Below are 27,272 nucleotides of genomic sequence, written 5' to 3' on the forward strand. Positions count from 1 at the left end.
CATTCCAATCCGGCCCGCGGCGCTACGCGCATGAGCAGTTTGAGATTCTCGTCTGTTGGCCGAACGTTAGGGACCGTTGGCAAAGATTCGAAAGGGGCGGGGACGGGGGGGAGGCATATTGGAACGAGGAACTAATTAACCAATGAAAAGGCGGGAGGATCTGGGGAACCGGGGTTCCAGCACCTCACAGCCAATCAGAAAACTCGCGGATGCTGGGCGAGTTGAAACGTGAGAGAGGTGTGTTAGGGAAACTGCTTTGAAGGGCGGGCGTTGCCTTGAATCGCCAGCTTTTGTTTCTTATTTTGGGTTGGCTGTATCTAGAGCTGGGGGACAAAAATTGGAATTGAACCAAAGGAGGCTTCATGCGCAGGTAGCTATGAAATGTACAGCAACCTAGCCAGGAGAAGTTCTCATTACAACTTAATGTGGGGCATTGGGATTGTCTGAATCGCCAATACTGGTTAAGGGAATCTTCATCACTGGAGGTTTTTAAGAAGAGACTGGACAGATAACTTGTCTGAAATGGTATATAGGGTCTCCTGCTTGAGCAGGGGGCTGGACTAGAAGACCTCCAAGGTCCCTTCCAGCTCGATTGATTGATTAATCCTTGATTTTAGGGTACGTTTTATGCTGGATTTGCCAACCAGGAAACTAGATCAGAAGTATATAAATTTCTCTTGAACCCAAAGCACTCACTGCATGAAATGAGGTGAATGATGTTTCATCAGATTGTTTTAAAACATCTGACACTCATAAGATTCAGAAAGTTTAAAAAGCCAATAAATGAAGGGGGGGGAAAAAAAAGAAGTCGTGGAATTGCCCATATAGGAACTATAACGGAGAATCGTGTGGCTAAAACCATCTTCCCCAATGTGGAGACTGCAGCTTCCAGTCATGCGGAGTCCCAGGTTGGTTGCATAGCCTAAAGGTGTGATGGCAGTGGTGGGCTGCCCCCAGTTCGCACTGGTTCTATAGAACCGGTAGTAAAACTGGCGGGAGGCCCCACCCACTGAAGCTGACACCATGAAAACGCTTCTGCGCATGCGCAGAAGAGCATACATGCTTGCTTCGCTCACACGGCCCCGTTGCAAACTGGTAGTAAAGGTAAGTAGAACCCACCCCTGCGTGATGGTGAACCTATGGCATGTGTGCCAGAGCTGGCATGCAGAGCCCTCTCTGTGGGCAAGCACGCCATCCAGAGGTGGGATTCATTTACCTTCCCTACCTGTTCGCAAATGTGAGCGTGCACCCTTTAAGAGACACTGCTTTATGTAATCCTTCTCAGATAGTGGAATTATCTGGAAAGATACTCCTGAGTGCCATCAACTCATCAGATTTTGACTTGTGATCAGTCTTCTGTCATTGGACAGCCATTTGGTGTAGGGTCTCCTCGAGCAGCGGGTTTGACTAGAAGACCTCCAAGGTCCCCTCCAATTCTGTTATTCTCAGTCATTGCCTTTAGGGTTATAGGGCATTTTCCCTTAATCAGGGGTCTGGCTTCTTTAGAGTCCTGCAAAAAAGGCCTTCAATTGTAATAGATTTAATTAATTTTCACATGAGTGTTCTGTTCGTTTGATAGTGACATTTTGTTTTAATAATGTGTTTAAATTGTCATGAGTAGAATTGAAATTATTATTCAAAGTATTTGTATATTTTGAAGGACCTTGAAGTGAGACCATGGACAAGAAGAAAGATTCAGGCAAGCATCTGGACCCCCCTGCTGTGTTCCAGACTACAAGGCCAACTGGTAAAGAATCAGCAAATTCCTTCTTAGAGATAACCTAGCCATAAAGTTATCGCTACGGTTGCAACTTCTAAGCTAGCCTATTTAATGCATTGTGTGTGTTCTGTAGAAATGTACCTGAAATCCACTAAGAACAAAGTAAATCATCTGGATTATTTCCTGAGACTAACCACAAAAAGCATAACTTGCACTTCTGGTTGCAGTTCAAAATGTTGCCTATAAAGCCTTTTACAGAACCAGTTTGATATAATTGTTGAGGCACTTGGCTAGAAAATAGGAGACTGGGAATTCTAGTCTTCCTTTAGGCACAAAGCCAGCCAAGTAATCCTGAGCCAGTCACTGCCTCTCAGCCCCAGGAAGCAGGCAATAGCAAACTACTATTGAAATCTTGCTAAGAAAACTGCAGGACGTGTCCAGGTAGTCACCAGAAGTCAATATTGACTTGAAGATGTATGTGTATGGGTGTATACACAGACACACACACCATACCCTTTCAGAAAACAGTCCTGTATCTCACTGTGGTGCTCTCTGACCTCTGAGGATTTCTGATAAAGGTGTGAGAAATTGATCAGGTGGCCAGAAGAGCAAAGAAATATTTGTGTTTTCCATTTCTTTCCTGATCTTTTTTCACCAAATAATTTTCTTTCCTTAGTTTGCAAAGGTAGCATAGGCATACTTAAATTAGCACAACAGCTGTCTGGGTAAAACTTAAGATCCCCGTTCTGTGTTTTCATTAACAACTAATGGTTTTCTATCTGGTGAGAGTCTGGCTTAGCATTATAGATCCAAATAGAAAATCATGAGGTTAGGTGTTTTCTGTGTTTTTCCCCCCTTAGGATTTAAAGAATTGATTCCACCTTCACATTTCCAGAGCCAATCAGCACCACCTCCAACAGTGTCTACTACTGGGCTCTTGGGGGCCACAGCTTACCCTAACTGGGAGGAAGCTGCTGAACTCCGACGAGAGAATTTGCGTTTGAAAGACGAACTTCAAAAATGGAATACAAAAGTAGATACGACAGAAGACCCAAAAGATAAGACCAGGTGAACATTTCTGTATCTTATTCATTTTCTCTGAACTTTTTAAAATTCTGTGTGAGCTGGGAGAGGAAACTATTAGAAGAACATGCTTTGAACTGTTTCTTAGCTAAGCGATTGAAAGCGGCACCTTTTAGATTCATTTTTCTCTAGTTTTGTTTTCTTTGGACACGGTACAGGTAGTCCTCCACTTATCACAATAGGGCCCAAAATTTCTGTTGCTAGGACAGCTGTTAAGTGGGGCTTGCCCCATTTTATGACCTTTCTTGTCACAGTTGTTAAGTGAATCATGGCAGTTACCATATTTTTCGGAGTATAAGACGCACTGGAGTATAAGACACACCGGAGTATAAGACGCACCTTAGTTTTTGGGGAGGAAAAAAAAAAAAGCTGATTGGCAGGTGGATCGGCCTCCCGGAATACCCCCAATCAGCTATTCCCAGAGGTGACTTTTAGCAACAGGTTCCTTGGTTGTGAGCTCTGTGCCTTGCTTTTTTTTGCTTTTTTTTCTGCCTCTGAAACTTCTGAAACACTGTTTCAGAAAAAACTTTCTTTTCTTGCCTCTGAAGCTCTTTTTGAGGGCTTCTTTTCTGAAGCTCTGTTTTGGGGGCTTTTTTTATGAAGCTTCCTTTCTGATGCTTTTTTCAGCCTCTGAAAGCTCCATTTGAGAAGCTGGGCGGGGCTACATTCGGAGTATAAGACGCACCCAGATTTTCACCCTCTGTTTTGGGGGAAAAAGGTGTGTGTCATACTCCAAAAAATACGGTAAATTAGTAACATGGTTGATAAGTGAATCTGGCTTCCCCATTGACTGCTTGTCAGAACGACACAAAAGGTGATCACATGACCCCAGGTCACTGCAACCGTCATAAAATACAGGCCAGTTGCCAAACGTCTGAATTTTAATCACGTGACCAAGGGGATGCTGCAACAGGTGTAAGTCTGAAAAAAACGGTTGTAAGTCACCTTTTTCAGGGCCATTGTAACTTTGAACGGTCACTGAACGAATGGTTATAAGTTGAGGACTACCTGTATAGCAGATCAACCTACTTATGGTCTCCTTGACTCGTGGCTTTTAGCAAGGAAATATTATGCATTCCGTTGTTTCTGTTATTAAGTGAGCAGCTCCTAGAATTGTCCTTCCTAATGTAGAGATGCCCTTCAGATTGTATGGACAGGATTTACAGCAATAGCTATGCGGGCTGGGCAATTCTGTGAAGTGAAGCTCACAAATCTGGAAGGTTGCAATCAGGATGCACGCCTAGAGCAGGCGTGTCAAACTCAAGGCCTGTTTGGGCCGGATCCAGGCCTTAGATCTGGCCCGCAGGGCTGCCCTGGAAACAGCAAAGGACTGGCCCACAGGCCTTGAGAAGAGAAGGAAGGAAGGAACGTAATACTGAGAGGGAAGGAGGAAAGTCCTGCCTTAGCAGTTGGCCACCACAGGTGCCCCCGACATGAGTGACATCGAGCTGGCCATGCTGCCTCCCAGCCATGCCCTCCCCCCCCCCCCAGCCCCAACACAACTCTGTTGCGGCCCTCAATGAAATCAAGTTTGACACTCCTGGCCTAGAGCATTCTCTCTTGAGATAGGAGAATGTGCTGACATCTTCCTCTCTTCTATCCACGGTCCTTGGATAGGTTGGCTGAGCCTTCAAATGTCACCCTGGCAATGTCTCAACAGGCTGAAATCATCTCCCATCAGCTCCACGAGATCCAGCGGTTGGAGTCAGAGGTTAGCGCCCTCCGAGTTTCCTCTGCCCAACAGGAGGCAACCATAGCTGCTCGGGAAAGTACCCTGTCCAATCTCCAAGGAGAACTAACCTTCCTCAAAAGCCAGAACCTTACTGAAGTTGCTATCCTGAAGACCCAACTGGAAGAAGTCAGGAAAAGTAGTCAGCAAGAGAAGGAGGCCCTAAGGAATGAATTGGAAGAGCTCAGGAAGCAAAGTCAGTTGAAAGCAGATTTCCTGAGGGAGGAACTGGAGTCAACCAAGGAAAGGAGCAACCATGAAATTGCCCTGGCACAGGGAGAGCTGCAGCAGATGAAGGAAGAGCGAGAGGTGGAGTGGAGGAGGCAGGAGACCATGGTTCAAGAATGCCGACAGTCAGTGCTGAAAGAGTACCAAGCAAAGGTAACTGTAGAATGAAAAATAGCAATAGCATTTAGACTTATATATCGCTTCATAGTGCTTCACAGCTCTCTCTAAGCAGTTTATAGAGTCAGTATATTGCTCCCAACAATCTGGGTCCTCATTTTACACACCTCGGAAGGAAGGAAGGCTGAGTCAACCTTGAGTCCTTTCAGGATTGAACTGCTGGCAGTGGGCAGAATCAGCCTGTAATACTGCATTCTAACCACAGCTCGGGAGGATTTTTTTTTTTTTTTTTTTTTTAGAAAAGGCATAGAATAAAATAAGTTGCAAAGCTCTCTGGAAAAGAAAGCATTGGAGGGCAGTTACAGGTAGTCCTCGACTTACAACAGTTCAGTTGTGACCAGTGAAAGTTAGAGCGGCACTGAAAAAAAAAGTGACTTACCCTTTTTCCATACTTAACAACTTTTTCAGGTCTCATGATAAAAATTCAGACGGTTGGCAACTGACTCATATTTATGACAGTTGGAGTGTCCCGGGATCATGTGATCACCTTTTGCAACTTTCTGCCAAGCAAAGACATTGAGGAAGTCAGTTCCACTTAACATCTATGTTACTAACTTAGCAACTGCAGTGATTCACTTAACCACTGTGGCAAGACAGGTCGCAAAATGGGACAAAAGTCACTTCATGACTGTCTCGCTTAGCAACAGAAATTTTGGGCTCCATTGTGGCTGTAAGTCGAGGACTACCTGTAATTTCAAACAGAGTAATAGAGGTGAGCCTATGTACCAAGTCTCCAGCTTCTCTTTTTCCTCCTACAGCTGAATGAGCTGTCTGAAGTCTACGAAGCTGAAGCGACTTCCTTGAAGCATCAGATATGTGCATTCCAGCAGGATTTGGAAGCTCAGCGTAAGGAAGCCAGTCAATTAAGGGAGAAAAAAGATATACTCCAGAACCAACTCAGGTTGATTAATTTTTCTTCACTCTCCCTCTTCACACCTCTCCCTTCCCTGGTACAGAGATCTTATTCAAGGTAGTCCCTGGTTCTTTCTTCCAGCGTGACTGAGGCAGAACTGGCTACCCAGAATGCTTTGGTGCTGCAGTTTAAGACCTATGTGGGGGAGCAGAAGTCAAGTAAACCTGGTTTTGAACAGGAGCGGCTGATAAATCGAATACAGGTGAGGCTATAAGTGTCAGGCCTGGAAGCCATCTTTTGCATTGAATCTTCAGGCCTGCCACATTTACTACTGTGGGAAACTGGGAGGGGGGATTGTATGGAGCCAGGGTAATATATAGTCATAATAACATTCCTTTCTCAGAGAGTCAAGGACATCTTGCCCTGCACCTGGAGGGTTGGAACTGGGAGGCATCTCCAGTTGGGACAGTGCTTTGATTGGACCATGTGATGGACATGTGGGTGCAGGGAATGGATCTTTGACTTTCTTTTGGGTGGGGAAAACTTGGAAGCTTTCAGATGTGCCAATATGACATCTCTAATAAAATGGAACTTTAAGGAGCCTCAAGCCTCGGAGTCTTCTTTTGTTGGGGGTGTTACTTGGAACCCTGACATTAACCCGAATCTGCTTTAAGACTCAACCAGCTCCCCGGATCCCAGGGTGCTGTCCGGGGTCCTGAGCCCTGAGCGTTGACCCGAAACGGGTGGTGTGAAGACTCAGGAAAGATGGAGGAAGATAACAATAAACAGGGCTATTGCTTTGGCCCTCTGACCCATCCAGTCTAGCAGTCTGCTCTTTCGACCAGCTCCATTAGGAAGCCCATTGGTCAACCAGCAGATGGCCTTCGAAGGCAGTCTCACTGCTGTTAAAGCTTGTAGTCACAGCTCTCCTTGAATTCCATGCCAGTGGTTGTATGTGAAAATTGGACAAAAGTCACTTTTTTCAGCGTCATTGTAACTTTGAACAGCCACTGAACGAAGGCTGTTAGAGTTGAGGATTACCTGGGCACCATTTTTCTTTTTGTTTCAGCAACTTGAGGATGAGAAGGAGGCTCTGAAAATGACAGCTGAGCTTCTGCAAGTTCGTGTGGCTTCGTTAGGTGATATCTTGACTCTGCAGGAGACCGAGCTTGATAAAAAGGTGATTTCATTTGAGCATTTTAGAAAATTCTGATGTCTTATCTAATTGGGGTTTCGAATATAATGATCCATATAGCATTGCTGTAATACCGGTACTTGTAATGGAATATAAAGCCCTACACAATGTAAGATCTGGATACTGCAGGATTGTCAAACTGGATTTCTTTGAGGGCCAGATCAGCATTGTAGTTCTCTTCCGTGTGCCAGCTGGCGGGGGGGGGGGGAGGAGACGGGACAGACACCTGCAGCACCCTGCCGGCCATGTGCACACCCCCATGTCACATGCGGTCCCTCACACCCTGTTTTGGCCAGCAAAGTGCTGCAGGAGGCCATCCAGACTGAAAACAAGGTGCGTGCCCCCCCACGCCCTGTTTTGGCTGCCAGAGGCACCGTGGGCCGGTCCTTTGCTATTTTCAGGCCGGTTCCACAGGCCAGATTTAAGCACCCTGCAGGCCTTGAGTTTGACACCTCTGCTGTACTGTATATCAGCATTCCCCAACCTTTCTGGGGCCTAGGGTGGTGGTGGTGGTGGTGGTAAATAGGGGATGGATTTCTGTGAGGGGAGACATCCGCTCGCATGAGTGGAGCTGCCAGTAGTGGCGCCCACCGCTCATGAGTGGGGCTGCGCGCACACGCACACACGCTGTTTGCACAGCCCAGTTCCGAATGGGCCGCGACCCAGGGATTGGGGACCCCACTGTAAGGCTCTGTAGAAGGCCCACAAGTGCCTTTTACACATCAGTTAGGGAAAATGGCCTTTTGCAGAGACCTTGTGTGCTAAAGATGTGAAATGTGATGAACTGAGAGAGAACATTATCAGTACAAATTGCTAATAGATCAGTCCCTAAATTTTCTGGCTTTGTGGACTGGTGGGGTGAGGTGGGATGGGGTGGTGGATGGGAAAGCAGATGGTTCCGTGTGCTCAGCTCTATTTGCACACGAGCAAATGGAACTTCTCACGCAAATAAGTGCTCGCTACTCAAGTGGAGTTGTGCACATGAGGACGCTCGGCCGCCATTGACATGGCCTGGTTTGGAACGGGCCATGGCCCAGGGGTTGGGGAACCCTGCAATAGATCATAGAATAGGGGTGTCAAACTTAATTTCATTGAGGGCTGCATCAGGGTTATGTTTGACTTTGGGAGGCCAGGTTGGTGTAGCCAGCTCAATGTCACTTGTGTCGGGGGAGAGCCTGCGGTGGCCCAAGTGCTCTGCCAGCAAAAACGAGCTCCTGAGCTCCATTTTCAGCTGCGATGGTCTCCTGCAACCTTCTGCCAGAAAAAAATGGAGGCACCGCAAGCCGGTCCTTTGCTGTTTCCAGGGTGGCCCCACAGGCCAGATCTAAGCACCCTGCAGGCCGGATCCAGGCCTTGAGTTTGACACCCCTGTCATAGAATGTAAGAGCTAGAGGGGACTTTGTCGATTGTCTAGTCAAACCCCTGCTCTCTGTAGGAATCCACTGCAACCTCTAACTCTTCTAAGTCTTCTCTAACCCATCTCTAACTGATCAGCTGTTGTCATGCTATTTTATAGTTATGTGTGTAAAGGTTCTATTCTTTATTTTAAATTGGTTTATATTTCTTTTTAATTTTAATAAATTGTATCGTTTTAACATTGGTTTTGATTTCTAAAAAAGCTTAGATTTTTTTTAAAAAGCCCATTTTATAAATAAATAATAAATGAGTGTGCAGAAGTAGAGTTACTAATTCTGGAGGAAACTTTGCTGCCAACTAAAGGAAGATAGTACCTTTGGATTATATTTTGCCCAGCTCTTTGGTACAATGCTCGTGATCATCACAGCTCCTGAACAATGAATAACTAGTAACTGCTGTCAAGAAAGTTCCCCCCTCCCATTTAAAAACATAGCATGAAACAAAGCACAGGGCTTCAGTTGCTTACTATGATTGCTTTTTTTCCCATTCAGTCATGACTAATTCTCAGAGACTGTTTGGACAAGTCTCTGCAGTATTCTTGTCAGGTTTTTCAGAAATGGTTTGCCATTGTCTTCTTCCTAGGGCTGAGAGAAAATGACTGGCTTAGGGTCACCCAACTGGCTTTGTGCCTAAAGCTGGACTGGAACTCAGTCTCCCCCTTTCTAGCAGTAGCACTAGCACTTAGACTAATATACCGCTTCACAGTGATTTACAGCACCCTTTAAGAAGTTTATTGAGTCAGCATATCGCCCCCAACAATCTGGGTCCTCATTGATCTCGAAAGGATGGAAGGCTGAGTCAACCTTGAGCCCGTGAGGTTTGAACTCCTGTCAGTGGGCACAATTAGCCTGCAATACTGCATTCGAATCACTGTGCCACCATGGCTCCTTTTAGCCTGATGCCTTCACCACTGCACCAAACTTGCTCTCCTGTCATGTTCCCTTTCTAAGAAAACATACTGAAACAGCAAGCATTCTTGACAACAGAGCTGGAGACAGACTTGCAACTCATTTTTTAATTACACATTTTTTTCAATGAGCCTGGCAGGATCTAAGAGTGATGTCTATTTTCATATTTCTCTCTGGATACCATGTTGTGAATTGTGATCCTAGTTACAGAAACAGGAAAATGTTTGGAGGAAGGGATGTAGGCCCGCTGAAATTGATGGCTTCCCAGGGGCTTTCATATCTTGATAGTTTTATGAGTGGAAGCTTTTTCTTGCATCTGAAAAGTCTAGCATTTTTGAGAACAAGACTTTGTCTTTTTCCATATGCCACCAATGGTGCATTTGTCTTTCCTGGTATCTGCAATCATTCCGAGTAGAAAGGGATGATAAGTATGTTGGAGGTCTGATTTTGTGCTTTATCTTCTCAGGTGCATCTCCAGGACCCTCTCCAGTCTGAGTCATCTCAAAAACTTCAGTGCCTGCTGACCAGATGGCGGGAGAAAGTATTTTCTCTCCTGGTGCAGCTGAAGTCTCAGGAGCTGAGTCATAGGGATGACACTAAACTTTTGGAGAAGAAGGTACGGTTTATCCATGAACAGGGACTGGGGGCCTGAGCGGATTAGAATATACACAGAAAATAACAGATGTTGTGCATTTTACAAATGGGAACTCCTTAACTTATCAGGCTCTGTGGTGGTGAGAATGCAGTACTGCAGGCTAACTGCCCACTGCCAGCAGTTCGATCCTGATGGGGCTCAAGGTTGACTCAGCCTTCCATCCTTCTGAGGTGGGTAAAATGAGGACCCAGATTATTGGGGGCAATATGCTGACTCTGTAAACCTCAGAGAGGGCTGTAAAGCACTGTGAAGCAGCAGATAAGTCCCAAGTGCTGTTGCTGTTTGGTTGAATTGATTAAATGCATATACTGATCTTCCCAGTGCATTCATTGGGAAATGGGTACATTCTCTAGAAAAGCCCAAATGGAGCATGGTAAACTAGGATTTCTAGGTTTGTCAGGAAAGATTGGGAGAGAGTGGGAAGAGAATGCTGAACACCTAGATTTTCTGATGAGATGTGAATGGTGGCTATGAAAAATTCTAATTGCCTAGGGCAGGGGTCAGTAACCTGCGGCTCTGGAGCCGCATGTGGCTCTTTCACCCCTCTGCTGCGGCTCCTTGTCACTCAAAATATGCGTCACAACTGCCAATGTGCGACACCCGCCGGCATGCAATTTATTGAGCTTTTCAACCCCTGGTAGGCCAACCATGGATAAATCCAAGAAAAAGAAAAGTTTCAGAAGAAAACAGAATGTTTAATTCAACTACATATGCTAGTTTTGTGGCCGCTCAAGAAATAGTCAGGCACAGGAAGGGTTTTGTGGCTCCCGGTGTTTTCTTTTCTGTGGGAAATGGGTCCAAATAGCTCTTTGAGTGTTGTAAGGTTGCAGACGCCTGGCCTAGGGTGATAAAAGTACTTGTCACTGTGTGGAAAGGCTGTTGGGCTTGCTAGTTATTATGAATGAGGTTGTATGAAAAATTCATGAGTTGAATCTGGTTAGCGGCTAAGAGATTGAACTTGAATCATGAGATGTGTAGATTTTGCCTTTAACCATGATTTACTAGGCAAGCCAAACCATGACTTACTATGCAAGTCAATTTCAGCCTCAGCTCCTACCTCATCTGCGTTAGAATACTTTTAAATCAAGAGTGCACAGCCTCTTGACTCCCAAAGCTTCCTAAAATATTCTGAAAAGTAAATACAGAAAAATATTCTGTATTTTTCAATGTTACAGAAGGGGGAAGTTATTAAAAACTAATATGGACTAATCATATTTATATAGTTTGTTTTCTTGTGATTGGTTTTGATCATTGCTGTGCCTTCGGCTTTCACTGGGTCCTATATTATTTGAAGTGGTGCTCACAGTATGCCCCTTAAATTGCCGATCCGACATTTTGGTTTATTGTTTCTTCTGTTATATTGTTTTATCCATCTTTGTTTTTAAAGTCTGGTGGCAGATGTGTGAGGAGTAAAATATATAAGGCATGTAAAGGATTTCACATGCCTTTACATGCTTGGAAGTACATTATAAAACTTAAGTAGCATTGTATCCAGCCTTACGTATTCTTTTAAAAACTGTAAATCCTCCAGAGTCTTTTTGGAGTTGGGCAACCTTGAAACCCAAGAAATAAGAGCCAGTTTAGTGTAGTGGTTAAGGTGCTGGGCTAAAAACCAGGAGACTGTGAGTTCTAGCCCTGCCTTAGGCATGAAAGCTAAATGGGTGACTTTGTGCCAATCACTTTCAGTTCAACTCACGGGGTTATCGTGGGGAAAATGAGGAAGAAGGAGTATTATGTATATTCACTGCCTTGAGGTACTTATAAGTGGATAATTCACTATCCCCAGGTAAAAGACATGGAAGAAGAAGTGGCTTCTAGAGAACAGAAAGTAGCTTTGTTGCTCCACAGTCTTGAGGACAAAACTGCTGAAACGGATATGGAAAGAGTAAGAAACAAGGTAATATATTCTCACACAACCCCTCTTGAAACAGAAAGATTTGTGACTACAGATCCCTCTGTATTATAGAAATAGAATAACAGAGTTGGAAGGGACCTTGGAGGTCTTCTAGTCCAACCCCCTGCCTAGGCAGGAAACCCTACACCACATCAGACAAATGGTTATCCAACCTCTTCTTTAAAATCTCCAGTGTTGGCACATTCGCAGCTTCTGGAGTCAAGTTGTTCCACTGATTAATTGTTCTAACTGTCAGGAAATTTCTTCTTAGTTCTAGATTGCTTCTCTCCTTGATTAGTTTCCACCCATTGCTTCTTGTCTTGCCCTCAAGTGCTTTGGAGAATAGCTTGACTCCCTCTTCTTTGTGGCAGCCCCTGAGATATTGGAACACTATTATCATGTCTCCCCTAGTCCTTCTTTTCATTAAAGTAGACATACCCAGTTCCTGCAACCGTTCTTCATATGTTTTAGCTTCTAGTCCCCTAATCATCTTTGTTGCTCTTCTCTGCACTCTTTCTAGAGTCTCCACATCCTTTTTACATCGTGGTGACCAAAACTGGATGCAGTATTCCAAGTGTGGCCTTACCAAGGCATTATAAAGTGGTATTAACACTTCACGTGATCTTGATATTATTTGAAAATGGTTGTCCCCAGAGTGACTGATAGTAGTTGGTAGTTGGTAATTGATGGAAGAAAATGAAAGGAGGAGCTTTTGGGCAAAGCTCTACACATAATTTATTTTCTCCTTGATTTATTAGAGCCATGGTGGCTCAGTGGTTAGAATGCAGCATTGCAGGCTAACTCTGTTCACTGCCAGGAGTTCAATCCTCACCGGCTTAAGGTTGACTCAGCCTTCCATCCTTCCGAGGTTGGTAAAATGAGGACCCAGATTCTTGGTGGCAGTAGGTTGGCTCTAAACTATTTCGAGAGGGCTGTAAAGCACTGTGAAGTGGTATATAAGTCTAAGTGCTACTGCTATTTGAGCAACATGTTGATTGGCTTTAGTGCAGCCAACCATCTGCTTTCATTCTCTGGATGTAAACAAAGAGGTGTCTTCTGTGGATCTGGAGTGACTTATAGGGATCACTTGGGACACCCAAGTGCCCAGAGGATGGCCAGATCTCAAGGCATGATAGTTTGTGCACCATAGATGAAGAATGGTAGGCCTTCTCTTATTAATCCAAAGTATCAGGGAAGCCAGGAGTTGGTTCCCTTGGCAGCATAAAACTGGAGCAGTTCAATTCTCACATTTTCCTATTATCGATGGCTCGGTACCATTTTGGATCTTCCATTTAAACAAGGAAGAGATTCTAAACGAACATGCAGCTCCTGATCCTAATGCTTTCTGCATTCCCCTGAGAGGTGGCCATTTTCTTCCCTCAGAATTTCACCTCTAATGTCCTTCCCAGACAAAACAGATGATAGCAGTCCCTTCCCCTGAATAAAGAAATTGCTATGCCAAGAGGTAACTTCTGTGTACTTTTTATTGCTATCTGCTTAGGGAAAAAGTGTTAGGAATTCTCGGTAGCCATCCGAAGATGGGAGGTAATTTTTTAAAAAATAGAATTGATCTAGCAATAGCACTTAGACTTATAAACCGCTTCACAGTGCTTTACTGTTGTGGTCCGCCAGCAGCCTGCGGAGCTGGCAGCGGAGTCAGACAATGAGGAGGCTGGGGAGGAACATGGGCCAGTCCTGGAGTCGGGAAGGCCTGGACGAGGGCTCTGCATCGGAGGCAGAGATGGGGCCAGGGCCATCTGGGAATGATGCACGGACTCCGGAGCCCCCAGAGTCGGACAGCAGAGAGGTAGAGGAACAGGAGGAGTCTGTTCCTAGTGTACGCATTCGCAGAGCTGCCAGAAGGCAAGAGCAGCTAAAGCAAAAAGGACGACTCGGGAGTAAGGCCAGGAGATGATTGGCCCCTCCCATAAGGCTTAAAAGAGAAACAAAGGCACTTGGGCCTTTTGCAGGAAAGCAACATTGCTAACTCTGTTTCCAGTCGGCATCTCTTGTTTGTTTCTGAACTTCGTGGGGCCTTTGAAGAAGGTTGGTGATTATCCCAAAGGACTCCTTCCAAAGGACTTGTTTTGCAACTAATTGGGACTCGGCTGGGAATGAATGTAATTCTCAGCTGTTACAATAAAATAGGTTTGTTTGGGACCAATTGTGCATTGTAATGACTCAATAAGCCTAGGTCACAACATTTACAGCCCTCTCTTAGCGGTTTACAGAGTCAGCGTTTGCCATCAACAATCTGGGTCCTCATTTTGCCAACCTCGGAAGAATGGAAGGCAGAGTCAACCTTGAGATGGTGAGGCCCCTGTTTCCACTGGCACACCCAGAAACAGGGTTAAAATTGGAACTTAGAATGAGAAAGATAGTTATTTAATTCTAAAATAGGGCCTTGCAGTAGCATTAAGAGTTTCTACCTTGTATGGTATATTCTGAAGAGATCACAAGAATTAATTTTCCGGCCTATTCAAAAAAGAACGTTCCTTTTCTTACAGACTCTGCAAGCAGAGATGCTGCACTGCAACAAACAAATGCATAGTTTTCAACAGAGGGCAGAGGCTGGTGAAAAAGCCCTTCGGGAACTGGCCGACTTTGTCAGCAGGTAATAGAGAGAATGGATTCTAGGCTTTTCATCAAATATTGTTTCTGTTTGTACAGGTAGTCCTCGACTTACAACAGTTCATTTAGAGAAACTAAATGCCTGGAGTGTGGGAAGTGTTTCCCTCAGAAAAGATATCTTACTGAACATAAAAAGGTTCACGCAGGAGTAAAACCATATAAATGCACAGAATGTGGAAAGAGCTTCAATGTTACGATGGCGCTGAAAAAAGTGACTTATTACTGTTTTTCCATTTAAGACCATTGCAGCATCTCCATAGTCACGTGATTAAAATTCAGATGCTTGGCTGCTGACTTGTATTTATGACCGTTGCAATGTCCCAGGGTTCATGTGGTCGCCATTTGCCACCTTCTGACAAGCAAAATAATTGGAGGAGCCAAATTCACTTAACAACTGTTGCTAATTTAACCGCTGCAATGATGCATTTAACAACTGTGACAAGAAAAGTCATAAAATGGGGCAAAAATTCACTTAACAAATGTCTGTCTCACTTTGCAACATCAATTTTGGCCTCAGTTGTGGTTGTAAGCCAAGGACTGCCTATAACTTTTTGCTGGCTTTCTCAGTTACATTGGCCTCTGCCTGATGCTGTAGGTGGTTCCTTGCACAGTCTCTCTCACCTTTATCCTTATAAGATTATTTTGTTATTGCAAATAACAAAAAGGAGACCTTGCATAAGTAACTTGAGATCCTAGAGGAAAGGCACAATATAAATCTAATAACTCTTTGGTAGCGCCTCTTTCATTTGTGAGACATTTTGTTGGACAACAACAAACAGTGCACAATCCACTGTGATTTTTTTAAAAAAAATTATACATTTTTCTTTAACATACATAAGCACTTAGTAAACAGTGTATTGTCTGGGTCAGTTTACTTATACATAATAATAGTGATAATAATATTATTTACTTATACATAATAATCTTTCAACTTCTAATTTCTACCTCTATTATCTAACCATTGATAAAGCAAATCCCATGTTGAAAAGTATTCTGTATCTTCTTTATCCTTTATCTTTAATGTTAACCTATCCATTTCTGCACAATCTAGTATTTTTTAAATTATTATTTCATCTGTAGGAGTTTCCTCATTTTTCCAATGCTATGCAAATACAATTCTCGCTGCTGTCAAGACATGTAGTATTAAATATATATTCCCTTTGTCATATTTTTCTGGTAATATACCTAACAAAAATATTTCTGGCTTTAAATCTATATGTTGCTTTGTGCCACTGTGATTTTTACTCCCCTTGTTTTTTGATCCTCTCCCCTCTTAATCATAAGAAAATCCATCTGCAACTGATCACTGCAGTTGACTCATCTACTCTAGTTTTCTGTGCCAATATTGACCAGCCAAGTATATCTGGAATATTTACAAGCACGGACAGGAGAGCCTAGCCCTTTTCTCTTGTTGCATCATAGCAACTGGTATTTAAAGTATGCTTATAATTCTGGAGATGGTATCAGTAGCATAATCGTTCATGAATTTGTCCAGTCTTTTTAAAATAATCTATGTTAGTAAAATAATCCACGTTGACATTCCACAATTTAACTATTTGTTGGGAAAAGAAGTGCTTCTGATCTAGAGTGGCCCTGACTGTCTCTGCATTTAGTTTCAGTGAATTATTTAAAAACCCAATATTGCGAGACGGAAGTGTTCCTAACCTACATTTTCTATATCTTGAATGATTTTATGTCTTCAGTCATGTATCCCATTGCTTGCCTTACTCCACGTTAAAAAACTGTAATCATTGTAGTTCTTCATTGGAGTACGATAGTTCTCGATTTACAACCGCAATGGAACCCAAAACTGGCTAAACAAGACGAGTTTTGCCATATTTTATTACCTTGTTTGCCACAGTTGTTAAGTGAATTACTGCAGTGTTCCAATATTTGAGGGGCTGAAACAGAGAGGAGGGGGACAAGCTGTTTTCCAAAGCACCCAAAGGCCAGACAAGGAATAATGGATGGAAACTGATCAAGGAGAGATTCAATCTGGAAATAAGGACAATTTTTCTGACAGTGAGAACAATCAACCAATGGAACAGCTTTGCCTTTGGAAGTTGTGGGAGCTTCATCACTGGAGGCTTTCAAGAAGAGACTGGGCTGCCATCTGTCAGGAATGGTGTAGGGTCTCTTGCTTGGGTGGGGGGTTGGACTAGATGACCTACAAGGCTCCTCCCAACTCGGTTATTCTGTTAAATAACATGGTTGTTAAGTGAATCTGGCTTCTGCATTGGCTTTGCTTGTCAGAAGGTCACAAAAAGAGGATCACATGACCCTCAGACACTGCAACTGTCATAAATACATGCGAGATGGGGATCCTGCAATGGCCATGTCAAAACTGGTCATAAGTCACTTTGTCCAGGGCTGTTGAAACTTCTAACAGTCACCAAAAGAATGGTTGTAAGTCAAGGACTACCTGTCCTTGCAACTTTTTTTTTGCTTGCCTTTTTTGCATCTTTTCCAGCTCTGCAGTATCCTTTTTGAGGTACTGACAGAATCGATCCAATATCTACAATATGTTCTGTTTATTACCAGCTAATCTGGAGATTGACATTCAGTTTTAGGAGGTTGTAAAAACCTGAAGTGTTGAAGGGCCCAAATTCCCCATCTGGATGATTGTCACCATCGGTGTGATGTTTCCTGCACTCTGAAATAATTCACTCATTGAATATACTCTAGGGAAAATTCGCCACATTAGAATAAAATGAAAGTGTAAAAAAGAATTCATTACCACATACATCCACATCTGTTACCTGCTGAAGAAGGACAACTGGTTAGGAAATCAGTATAATTAGACTGTTTATTTACAAGACAGTCCCAGTTAATTAGACACTGTGTTTTGCAAGAGTTAATTGATTTATATGTACAAATAGAATAGAATAGAATAGAATTCTTTATTGGCCAAGTGTGATTGGACACACAAGGAATTTGTCTTGGTGCATATGCTCTTGGTGTACATAAAAGAAAAGATACACTCATCAAGAATCATAAGGTACAACACTTAACGATAGTCATAGGGAAACAGTCAATATAAATCTTAAGGATAGTACTGGTTTAGAGCCTTGGTGTATATTACGAACCCCTTACTTTCCAAGTTAGAGATTCCAAACATCTTGAAAAGTTTTGAAATTCAAATCAATTGCTTTTTAGGCTAAAGCAGCAGCTGATGGGGCAGGAAGAGAGATGGAAGGCAGCTTTGTCAAGGCTTCTGGGCCTGGGAAATAGGGTCAGTTTTGCAACCAAGAGAGTTGACACCATCCAAGGTAAGCTATGGAGCAATCTGGGCATTAATGATCTTCACTGTAATCTTGTCTGGCATGTTTCCCCCCATTTATTTATTCAATTTCTATAGCCGCCCATCTCGATTCAGTTAATTCTTTATACCAGGGATGGGGAACCATGGTCCTTTTATGACTGGTGGACTTCAACTCCTAGAATTCCTGAGCCAGCCCTGTTGACTTCCTGTAATATAATGGCTCAAGAATTCTGGGAGTTGAAGTCCCCCTGTCATAAAAGGGCCATGGTTCCCCACCCTTGCTTTATATACCATTAAACCATTACAGGTAGTCCTTGAGTTATGACCACAATTGAGCCCAAAATTTATGTTGCTGAGTGAAACATTATTTAAGTGAATTCATCCCATTTTGCAATTTTCATTGCCACAGTGGTTAAGTAAATCATTTGTTAAGTTAGTAACGGTTGTTAATTGAATCTGGATTCCCCACTGACTTTGCTCTTCAGAAGGTTACAAAACGTGACCCCAGGATACTACGACAGTCATAAATATGAACTAGTTGCCAAGCATCCAAATTTTGATCTTGTGACCGTGGGGATGCTGCAGTGGTCGTAAGCGTGAAAACTGGTCATGTCTCTTTTTTTTTCCAGTGCCCTTGTAACTTTGAATGGTCACTAAGTGAACTGTTGTAAGTTGAGAACTACCTGTATGTTACTTCCTATAGAACAAGAAAAAGCAATTCAGCTGTGGTTTTACAAAACGTTAGTTTTGAATTATTATTTTCAAGTAAGCTTCCTGCTCTTCTGGTGGGTGTTATTTTTAGAAATTTGCCGCTATTGTCTGTTGAAGGCACTGAAATGGAAATTGTAAACATTTCTCTTGCCTTATTGCAATACAAATGCTAATTCAAATAAAGGAAATCCCCTTTGCACTTTGTTTTGTTACAATAATACCAAGTATTGCAACATGTTTCACAGAGAAGTTCAGGGCTTTTTCTCTCACTACAAAGTGCAGGACATGAGATTTTAAAACTGATTCCAGTTGAGTATTATAAAAAGCATCTTAAGCCTGAATATTTAAACAGTGGATCTAATTATCAAGTGAGGTGGTGGGCTCCCATTTGTTTTTCTGGGTTGAGGCAAAAATACTAATTTGGATTCCTGCATACATAGACAATCCTAATATTAAACATTTATTTTTGCTGTCTGGCTGGTAAAGTCAGTAAGGAACAGAAAAACCTGAGTTCTAGTCCTATCTTTACTGGTTATTTTGGATCACTCATTTCCTCTCGGCACCTAGGAAGAAGGCAGCGGCAAACCTCTTCCCAAAATGTAGCCTAGAATATTGCGTGGCCTTATCCTTGCAATTAGCCAAAATCAAGTTTGACTTGCACACATAAATATGTATAAATATACGTGTATCCTGCTCCAATGTGACTGCGATCGGTAACTTACTATATAATACTTGTAAATTGTAAAAACAAAACATTTATGATGTAATATAAAATAACATCAACAATGAAGATAAAGAACAAATAGAGACAAAAATAAGATAATGAAGACAAAAAAAAAACCAAACAGGGACAAAAAATAATAATAATTATGGTGCATTGTGTAAGTTAATGATCTTGGTGGACTCCACCTTAGCAAAGGTGTGAAATAAATGCAAATAGAAGTCTTACCATCTTTACTAAACTATAGTTTGTGGAAGCCATGATATAAAACTGATATTAAACAGATGATGAACTTGTGGCGTGCCAGAAATCATTCTCTTGTTTAAAACCATTACAGCTGCTTGCCTACCACTTCTTATCCTATCATTAGTCACCTTTGGTGAGATGGGCAGCATGGATGGATGGATGGATGGATGGATAACTGCAGTCAGTGATCACTGCCAAAACAAAACTTGATTACTGTGATCAACGTATTGTGCTTATTTTTTGGAGCTTGTTTTTTTTTTGGAGGGGTTTTTTTTGCATCTCAGTGGTTAGATGGCCTAGACCAGGGGCCCCAACCTCTGGCCGTGGCCTACTAGTGGGCCATGAGCTATTTACAAGCGGGCCATGGAAACGGCAGGCAAGTTTCTGCCCATGCATCTCCACTTGCGCGAGCAGCCGGCGAGTGTGTGCCCGCACACTCGGTTTGTGTGAGTGGCAGATGTGCGGGCACACCACTCGTACAAGTGGAGCTGTGCACATGCATGCGCTTACCAGCTGCTTACACACAACCATCCCCTCTCCCTCCCCACCAGTCCGCAAAGCTGGAAGGGTTAGGGAACTCTGGGCTAGACGCATATTTTATTGTGTTCTACTGATCTAAGTGAAATGTTAATATAGATTACTAGTCCATATATGATATGCCATACGCCAGTGGTGGGTTGCTGTCAGTTTGTACCGGATCGGGAGAACTGGTGTGCAGAAGCGCTGCGCGCTCACAAGCGAACCAGTAGCAACAGGATTTGGAACCCGCCCCTGCCATATGCTAAATAAATAAATAAGTGTTTCCCCCTTATTTGGGGTATTTCTTTTGTGGAGGATTGAGCTTATTGTCATTGAAATGTTCACCAACTGTTGTTTCTTTTCATCTTCAAGTAAAAATAACTCTCTCAGACTTTTGTGGAGTCAGGAGGGGGGAATAATTTTGTTTTAATTAAGTGTAGTTGTGTATGAAATGGCTTCCTGAACTCTGGTATTTCTGCATTCATTCAAATAACCTTTATATTTCATACGATACGCTCCTTCCCCCGCTGTAATTATATAATTATGTATATCTCGGTTTGAGGAGTTTATTTTTACCGTTCAGTTTCTATTTTGTGTTCTAGGGCTTGTATGTCGGAAAATAGCACTGGCAAAGCTTCAGCGAGAAGAAAAACATATTGCAGGGACAGACCAAGAGTAAGTTCAAAATTCCAGGTCCCAGAAATAACTACTGTAAAAGGCAGATTGGTTAAGCTCTTTATAATTCTGTATGTTTATTTAAAAGGGAAGTGCCAATTATTTTCTCCACTCTTTTGCATATTACAAATTATTGTCACTGGAGTATTATGTATGGATATTGAGGCTGATAAATTACTTCCTATGGCTATTCAGCGCATATATGGCTAAAATGGAGTTTTGAATTCCAACCAAGTGCTATACTTTTCTGCAAATAGCCCATCCTTGTGTTAGACCTCCTGTGAGCCCCAGCACCCATTTGTGCCCTCATACAGCTCTAGAATGGGGTGACATTTTGTAACTTTTAAAACTTGTAACTTTAAGACCTTCCCTCTCACATGCAAAAATGTGGCTAAAAGTCCCCATCTGTTGAGTTTTCATCCAGATCCCTTCACAGACTCTTAAGCAGGACACAAATATGGCGAAATCTCAAAACCCCGAAAAAGGTTTCCCATCTGTGATCCATATATGGTGAATTACATCAGAGAGAGAAAAGCTGGAATGAATGCCTCAGATATTTTGTGTAGAGGTAGTCCTCAAGCTACGACCACAATGGAGCTCAAAATTTCTGTTGCTAAGTGAGACATTTGCTTTGCCCCATTGTACAACATTTTTCTTGCCACAGTTGTTAAGTGAATCACTGCAGTTGTTAAAGTTAGCCACGTGATTGTGAAGTGAATCTGTCCTGCCCATTTACTTTGCTTATCTGAAGGCCTTAAAAGGTGGCCCCAGGACATTGCAATCGTCATAAATATGAGTCAGTTGCCAAGCCTCTGAATTTTGATCCATGTGACCATGGGAATGTCATAACTGTCGTAAGTGTGAAAAACAGTCAGAAGTCACTTTTTTTCAGTGCCATTGTAACTCCAAACAGTCACTAAATTAACTGTTGTAAGTCGAGGATTACCTGTATTTGGGAGGTAGAGCTAAAAACCAGAACTTCTAAGCATCAGTGCAGTTCAGTCACAATATATATTTCGTTCATGGACAAGGTGAAAAGAGAAAGTCCCAAGTATGATTCAATACTTATGGCTTCTGCTCACCCTTTCTTTCCAGGATTCAGCCATCGTATGAAGACCTACAAGCTGAGTTACACATGCTGCATGAGGAACGAGACCGACTCTCTGCGGAGCTTAAACATGGGGCTCAACTGATAGAGAAGAAGGTGGCTGAAGCAAGAGAGAGAGGTGATTTCAGTACTATTGTATTTCAGACAGTTGGTGCAGGCTGGCAGGATATTCCACACAGCTCAACATTCTAGAAAATGGGCAAGTCAGAAAAAAAAATCCAGTTTTAGCCCGTTCTTCGGCCAGAGATATAGGAAATCTTTCACATGGAAGAAAATTCATCTGTGTCCACAGCTGGAATCTGAAATAATGCGGCAAGGAGGCCTTGTTCATTCACTGATGCTTCCCTGTTTTTAAGGCTGAATTGAACAACTTTTCCCAACTTCTGGGGAAGGAATATAGCAATATTGGTTTGCTGTCTCCTTTTCTCCTTTTGACCCTTTCTTTTCTCTCTTCTCCCAAACAGTGGAGACTGATCTGAGCAAAATGAGGGGAACGTTGCAGCACCTGCAGGAGACGCTAGAGGCAAAGACAGCGGCAGAGCAGGAACTGAGGCAACAGTTGGAGGCTACAGAAAAGCAACTGGAAACAACCAACAGTGAGCTCCAGAGGACTGCCGGAGCTGCAGATAGTTTGAGACAGGAGGTGGGACAATTAAGAGCAGAGTATGAGAGAGGTATGTTAAGTTCTTCAGAAATGGGAAGAATTGATTTCTGGAGATAAGTAAGCTCTTGCATTAGAAGGTTCTTTTTTTTTTTTTTCCTATGATGATGAATAGAAACAATTAGAAATTCCTGAGGCTGCAGGAATGCAATTGTAACACCAAAACACAGAGAACTACAGTTCTGTATTAAGATTTGCCTTGTATCTCAGGTATATTATCTGTAAACTGAATTTTCTGTGCTGCATCAGACACTTGTAGACTTACTCCTTCCTAAAATATTGGATCAGCCCCTTTCCTGAATGTGAACAACAATTGAGTTTTTTTAGCTTAATGAGAAAGGCTGAGTTGAAGATACACCTGAGATATGAAGTTCTTTTAAGAAAAGGTCCTCATCTATTTGAAGTCCTCCTTAATGGGCATTGAGGGTTTTTTCCCCCTGCAGTTATTCCTTCTGAGATGGTTGTTGTTGTTGTTAGTTGCAAAATTGTGTCCAACCCATTGCGACCCCATGGACAATGTTCCTCCAGGCCTTCCTGTCCTCTACCATCCTCTGGAGTCCATTTAAGCTCATGCCTACTGGTTCAGTGACTCCATCCATCCACCTCATTCTCTGTTGTCCCCTTCTTCTTTTGCCCTCAGTCTTTCCCAGCACTAGATTCTTCTCCAGTGGATCCTTCCTTTTCATTAGGTGGCCAAAGTATTTGAGTTTCATCTTCAGGATCTGACCTTCTAAAGAGCAGTCAGGGTTGATCTCCTTTAGGACTGACCGGTTTGATCGCCTTGCAGTCCAAGGGACTCGCAGGAATCTTCTCCAGCACCATAGTTCAAAGGCCTTAATTCTTTGGCACTCAGCCTTCCTTATCGTCCCAACTTTCACAGCCATACATTGCAACTGGGAAAACCATAGCCTTGACTATATGCACTTTTGGCAGGGTGATGTCTCTGCTTTTTAGTATGCTGTCTAGATTTGCCATAGCTTTCCTCCCCAGGAGCAAGCATCTTTTAATTTCTTGGCTGCAGTCCCCATCTGCGATGATCTTGGAGCCCAGGAAAATCTGTCACTACCTCCATTTCTGCCCCCTCTATTTGCCAGGAATTGAGAGGGCCGGATGCCACGATCTTAGTTTTCTTAATATTGAGTTCCAAGCCAACTTTTGCACTCTCTTTCTTCACCAGCATCAAGAGGCTCTTTAGTTCCTCTTCGTTTTCTGCCATTAGACTGAGATGGGTAGGTAATTTTTTTTCAGACTGACAGAACATGATCAGATTGAAGGACTTCCAGCGTGTTTTTTTTTCCAGCTCTTTCATTTTATATTATTTATTCTGACTTCCTGGATGCAGCAATATTCTCAAATACTATCATCAATGATAATATGGCTATTGCTATTTTCATATAACGGGGGCCCCAACAGTTGAATACATATACTAGATGGGCCACTCATTGCTTAAGAGTCCTTACGGGGCACATACAAAATCCCCCAAATCTCCCTATTTAAAATATAAAAATTACATAATTGAGATTGGAGGCTTACAGTTGCAAGAAAAAGTATGTGAACCCCTTGGGAGTACGTGGAGTTTTGCATGTTATGTCCAATTAAACTATGGCAACATCTAATGTTTGTGTAGTATTATTTTAAGCAGACTGTGTTTTTCTATTGTTGTGACTTAGATGAAGTTCAGAGCACATTTTATGACCAATTCATGCAAAACTCCACGTACTCCCAAGGGGTTCACATACTTTTTCTTGCAACTGTATTACCTATGAGTGATGGATAGGGGTTGGTATAATGAATAAATCTAATGAGCAATTATGCATAACAAGAAGGGGTTTATTTAGGTTTGGTAGTTGCATTTAAACATGGAGAGCTGGCGGTGGCAATGATCAAATGAAAAAGGACCATTCCCCAATAGCAGAAATCACGTGGAATCCAGGGCATTAAATTTAGAAAAATGGGTTACGAGCAGTAGGCATTTAGTTAAGGTCAATGCCATTTCTTCTCAGCTCTGCAGGAGAAGGTAACGGAAGTTGAAAGGCAACTGCGGAAGGATCTTTCTGAAATGGAAAAAGCACTTAATACAGCACGGAGAGAACACGCCAAAGCAGGTAAGAGTTGTCACGCTGTTGTCTATGGAAGAAGGCTGAAGATGTTTTATCTGTGGCAGAAATATTTTAAAAAGCCTTTTGTGGTAAAGGGATAACAGAAGATTTTTACTACAAGGCCAAGCTACGGTTAAGGTTGCAAGATGGACTACTTGGGTCCATGCTAAAAAAATTATATTTATTTATTAAATTTATATGTTGCCCATCTCACTATCAAGTGACTGGACGGCAGGTTGCAATTCAGGAGGGAAACCCATTCTATCCAGAACTTAGCCTGGAATGACCTTTATCTGAACTTCCAAAGAGCTGCTGCCATTCACAGTAGATGGCCTGCATCGTTTGACTGACCTTAGGGCAATCGGATATAAGTGGCAAGAGGCTTGTGTTTCTCACTCTCAGCAACATGAATCCCTCTTTAAATGTGCTTACATCCTTAGTGGTTGCCCTTCGGCAAGCTGAGCGACAGGCAGCCAGAGACAAAGCAAGGAGTGAGGAACTGGCAACAATTCAGGAGTCTGCAACACAACAGGAAATGGCCCGTCTAGAAGGACTTCTGAAAGAGCTTGAGAGGGACAAAAACGTGTTAATGGTATGTTCAAGCAGTAAGGGGGGAATTGTTTACCCCATTGCTGGCTTTTCATTAAGATTGCTTCCTTCCTCTTATAGGCCACCTTGAGGCAAGAAGGGCTATTAGCCCAGTATCGAAAGAATCGGATGCCAGCAGTCCCAGCTAAGTCAATTGGAAAGACAGGAACTAGTCCTCCATCTAAAGGTATAGATTTGTTGCGTGAAAATTCTATTTTTTCCCTTAAAAATATATTGTTTTATCATAAAAAAGAAAACACAAAACAGTAAAAACAAACAAACAAAATGAAACAAAACAAAAGCTGTTATCTAAATAAATCGATTCTATCTATCTATCTATCTGTCTATCTATCTATTATCTATCTATCTATCTATCTATCTATCTATCTATCTATCTATCTTATCTATCTAAAAGTCAACAAGTTAAACTAAATATTACACTAATCTCCAAATCCCTCTGTTAACCATCCGTTATTATATTTAACTCATAGAAAATCCACCGACGGTTTCCAGTTTCTTATAAAGCTGCCTAATCCATTATCTCTAAGCAAAGCAGTTAATTTTGCCATCTCTGCTAATTCAGTCAATTTCAAAGTCCATTCTTCATTTTTTCCCCTGTGCTGTCTCCAGTTAACATAAGTATCACATGTTGCTTCCTGTAATCCTTTGCAATTCTTATTGTTAGCTTATTTGTAAAAGTTTGAGAGTTTTTTCCTAAATTTTAGTGTTTCCTTTTTCTTCTGGCTTAAGGATGTTTGGTCCAGGATTTTGTTGATGACTTCCTGCCCCTAACACATCATATCCTTTAAAGATATTTCTTTTCACAGAATCCCTATTTGCTGTGTTGGATGACTTACAAACTCTGGGTGCTGCTATCTTGGAGGAGGAAAAACCTGACAAAAATACAAACACCCTTATGGACACTTAAAAATACAGTGGGAAAATATTGGAGAAGCAAGGATGAGAGAGATCATTTTATTTTGTAATAAAAATGATGTAAATAAATTTATATTTGAAATGTTCAGTTTCAAAGTTCTGATTGTCTCATAAAGACTATCACAGATCTCCCACATGTTTGGATGGGGAAAAATAGTTTAGGACCTCTAAAAATCATACCAATTGATATTACATAACACAGTTAGGCCTATTCCTTGCTATATTGTTCTTAACAATAGATTAATCAATTACATTCAGTTTTAAGGCAACTGGGATGATTTCACCACAGCCACATAAGCAATAAGATAGTTAACTTTTTTAGATATCAAATTATAATATCCATTCCATTGTAATTCTATGGCTCCATACTATGGTGATTTTATTATGGTTTTATCTTAATTTATTTTCCATATAGTATTGTTCATATATCTTACACACACACACACGCACACATACTTTCTGAGACTTTAAACTATATTTGTATATCAGTGTGCATGACCTCTGTAAATGCCATACATTAAATAAATAAATAAATAAAAGTATAACATTAGATTCAGTCTGAAACACTCATTTTGCTGTACCAGATAAAAAGGAAGTAAGATATTATGTTCTGAAAGGAATTTATCAACAAAACCAAAGAGAAACAGTTACTCTCCAGAAAATACAAATAGCACATACCGGTAGAACCATTTAATTTCTTTAAGACATTCAGCTTTCTATTTTTGCTACCACTGCTTAAGAACCTCTGTTAATACATTAAATAATATCACCATGCTTATTTCTCCTCAAAATGCTCACCATTTCTCAAAAAACAAACAAACAAAAAAAAAGGTATACTGGCTAATGTTTCCATATGAGCAAATTTATTCCACATAACAGCTCCAAATTATAAACCTTCCCTCCTTGACCATGCTTCCCTTGATTTGTTTTTTAAGGAATTGTTGCTTTGGGAAAAGGAGAAAGAATTGCCAGGGAAGGAATTTAATAGAACTATGAAAATGGAGATTCAACATCCTAGTGCTTCTGCCAAGCATTGGGAATAGGGAATTCCATCCTGTTTCTGCCTACTAGAGGGATTGGGATACTTAAATCTTATCTTTAACCATCTCTTGATTTGACTGAATCTTGATTGGTTTGAATGGTGGAAATGTGTGTTCTGTCTTGTTTAGAATAATTTCAGTGTGTTAAGCATACTATTCAAAGTCTCAAAACGTTCTTAAACACATACCATTCTTGTTTTCTTTCCAGTATGTTCAG

General features: G+C 41.9%; 1 protein-coding gene across 6 annotated transcripts; it reads left to right on the forward strand.

Annotated features, from left to right (window-relative positions):
- Nucleotide 1: 1 nt before the first annotated feature.
- On the forward strand, nucleotides 2–26,103 carry CCHCR1 (coiled-coil alpha-helical rod protein 1). Of its 6 annotated transcripts, none has more exons than XM_060690873.2 (18): nucleotides 2–908; nucleotides 1,661–1,747; nucleotides 2,581–2,788; nucleotides 4,421–4,913; nucleotides 5,696–5,838; nucleotides 5,932–6,052; nucleotides 6,860–6,970; nucleotides 9,776–9,925; nucleotides 11,751–11,861; nucleotides 14,366–14,472; nucleotides 17,646–17,758; nucleotides 20,551–20,623; nucleotides 21,719–21,849; nucleotides 22,196–22,405; nucleotides 24,396–24,497; nucleotides 24,932–25,083; nucleotides 25,161–25,266; nucleotides 25,907–26,103. In XM_060690873.2, exons 2-18 carry the CDS (start codon nucleotides 1,678–1,680, stop codon nucleotides 26,005–26,007), a joined length of 2,502 nt encoding a protein of 833 aa, XP_060546856.2. In that variant the 5' UTR covers nucleotides 2–908; nucleotides 1,661–1,677; the 3' UTR covers nucleotides 26,008–26,103. The 6 variants fall into 6 exon arrangements, with proteins under 6 accessions (XP_060546856.2, XP_087744241.1, XP_060546853.2 ...); XM_087888115.1 differs by having other exon boundaries at nucleotides 128–237; XM_060690870.2 differs by having other exon boundaries at nucleotides 193–370.
- The last annotated feature ends 1,169 nt before the right edge of the window (nucleotides 26,104–27,272 follow it).

This window comes from Pantherophis guttatus, chromosome 2 (genome assembly GCF_059756535.1).
Source record: "Pantherophis guttatus breed Tessera chromosome 2, ASM5975653v1, whole genome shotgun sequence".
Taxonomy (NCBI): Eukaryota; Metazoa; Chordata; class Lepidosauria; order Squamata; family Colubridae; genus Pantherophis; species Pantherophis guttatus.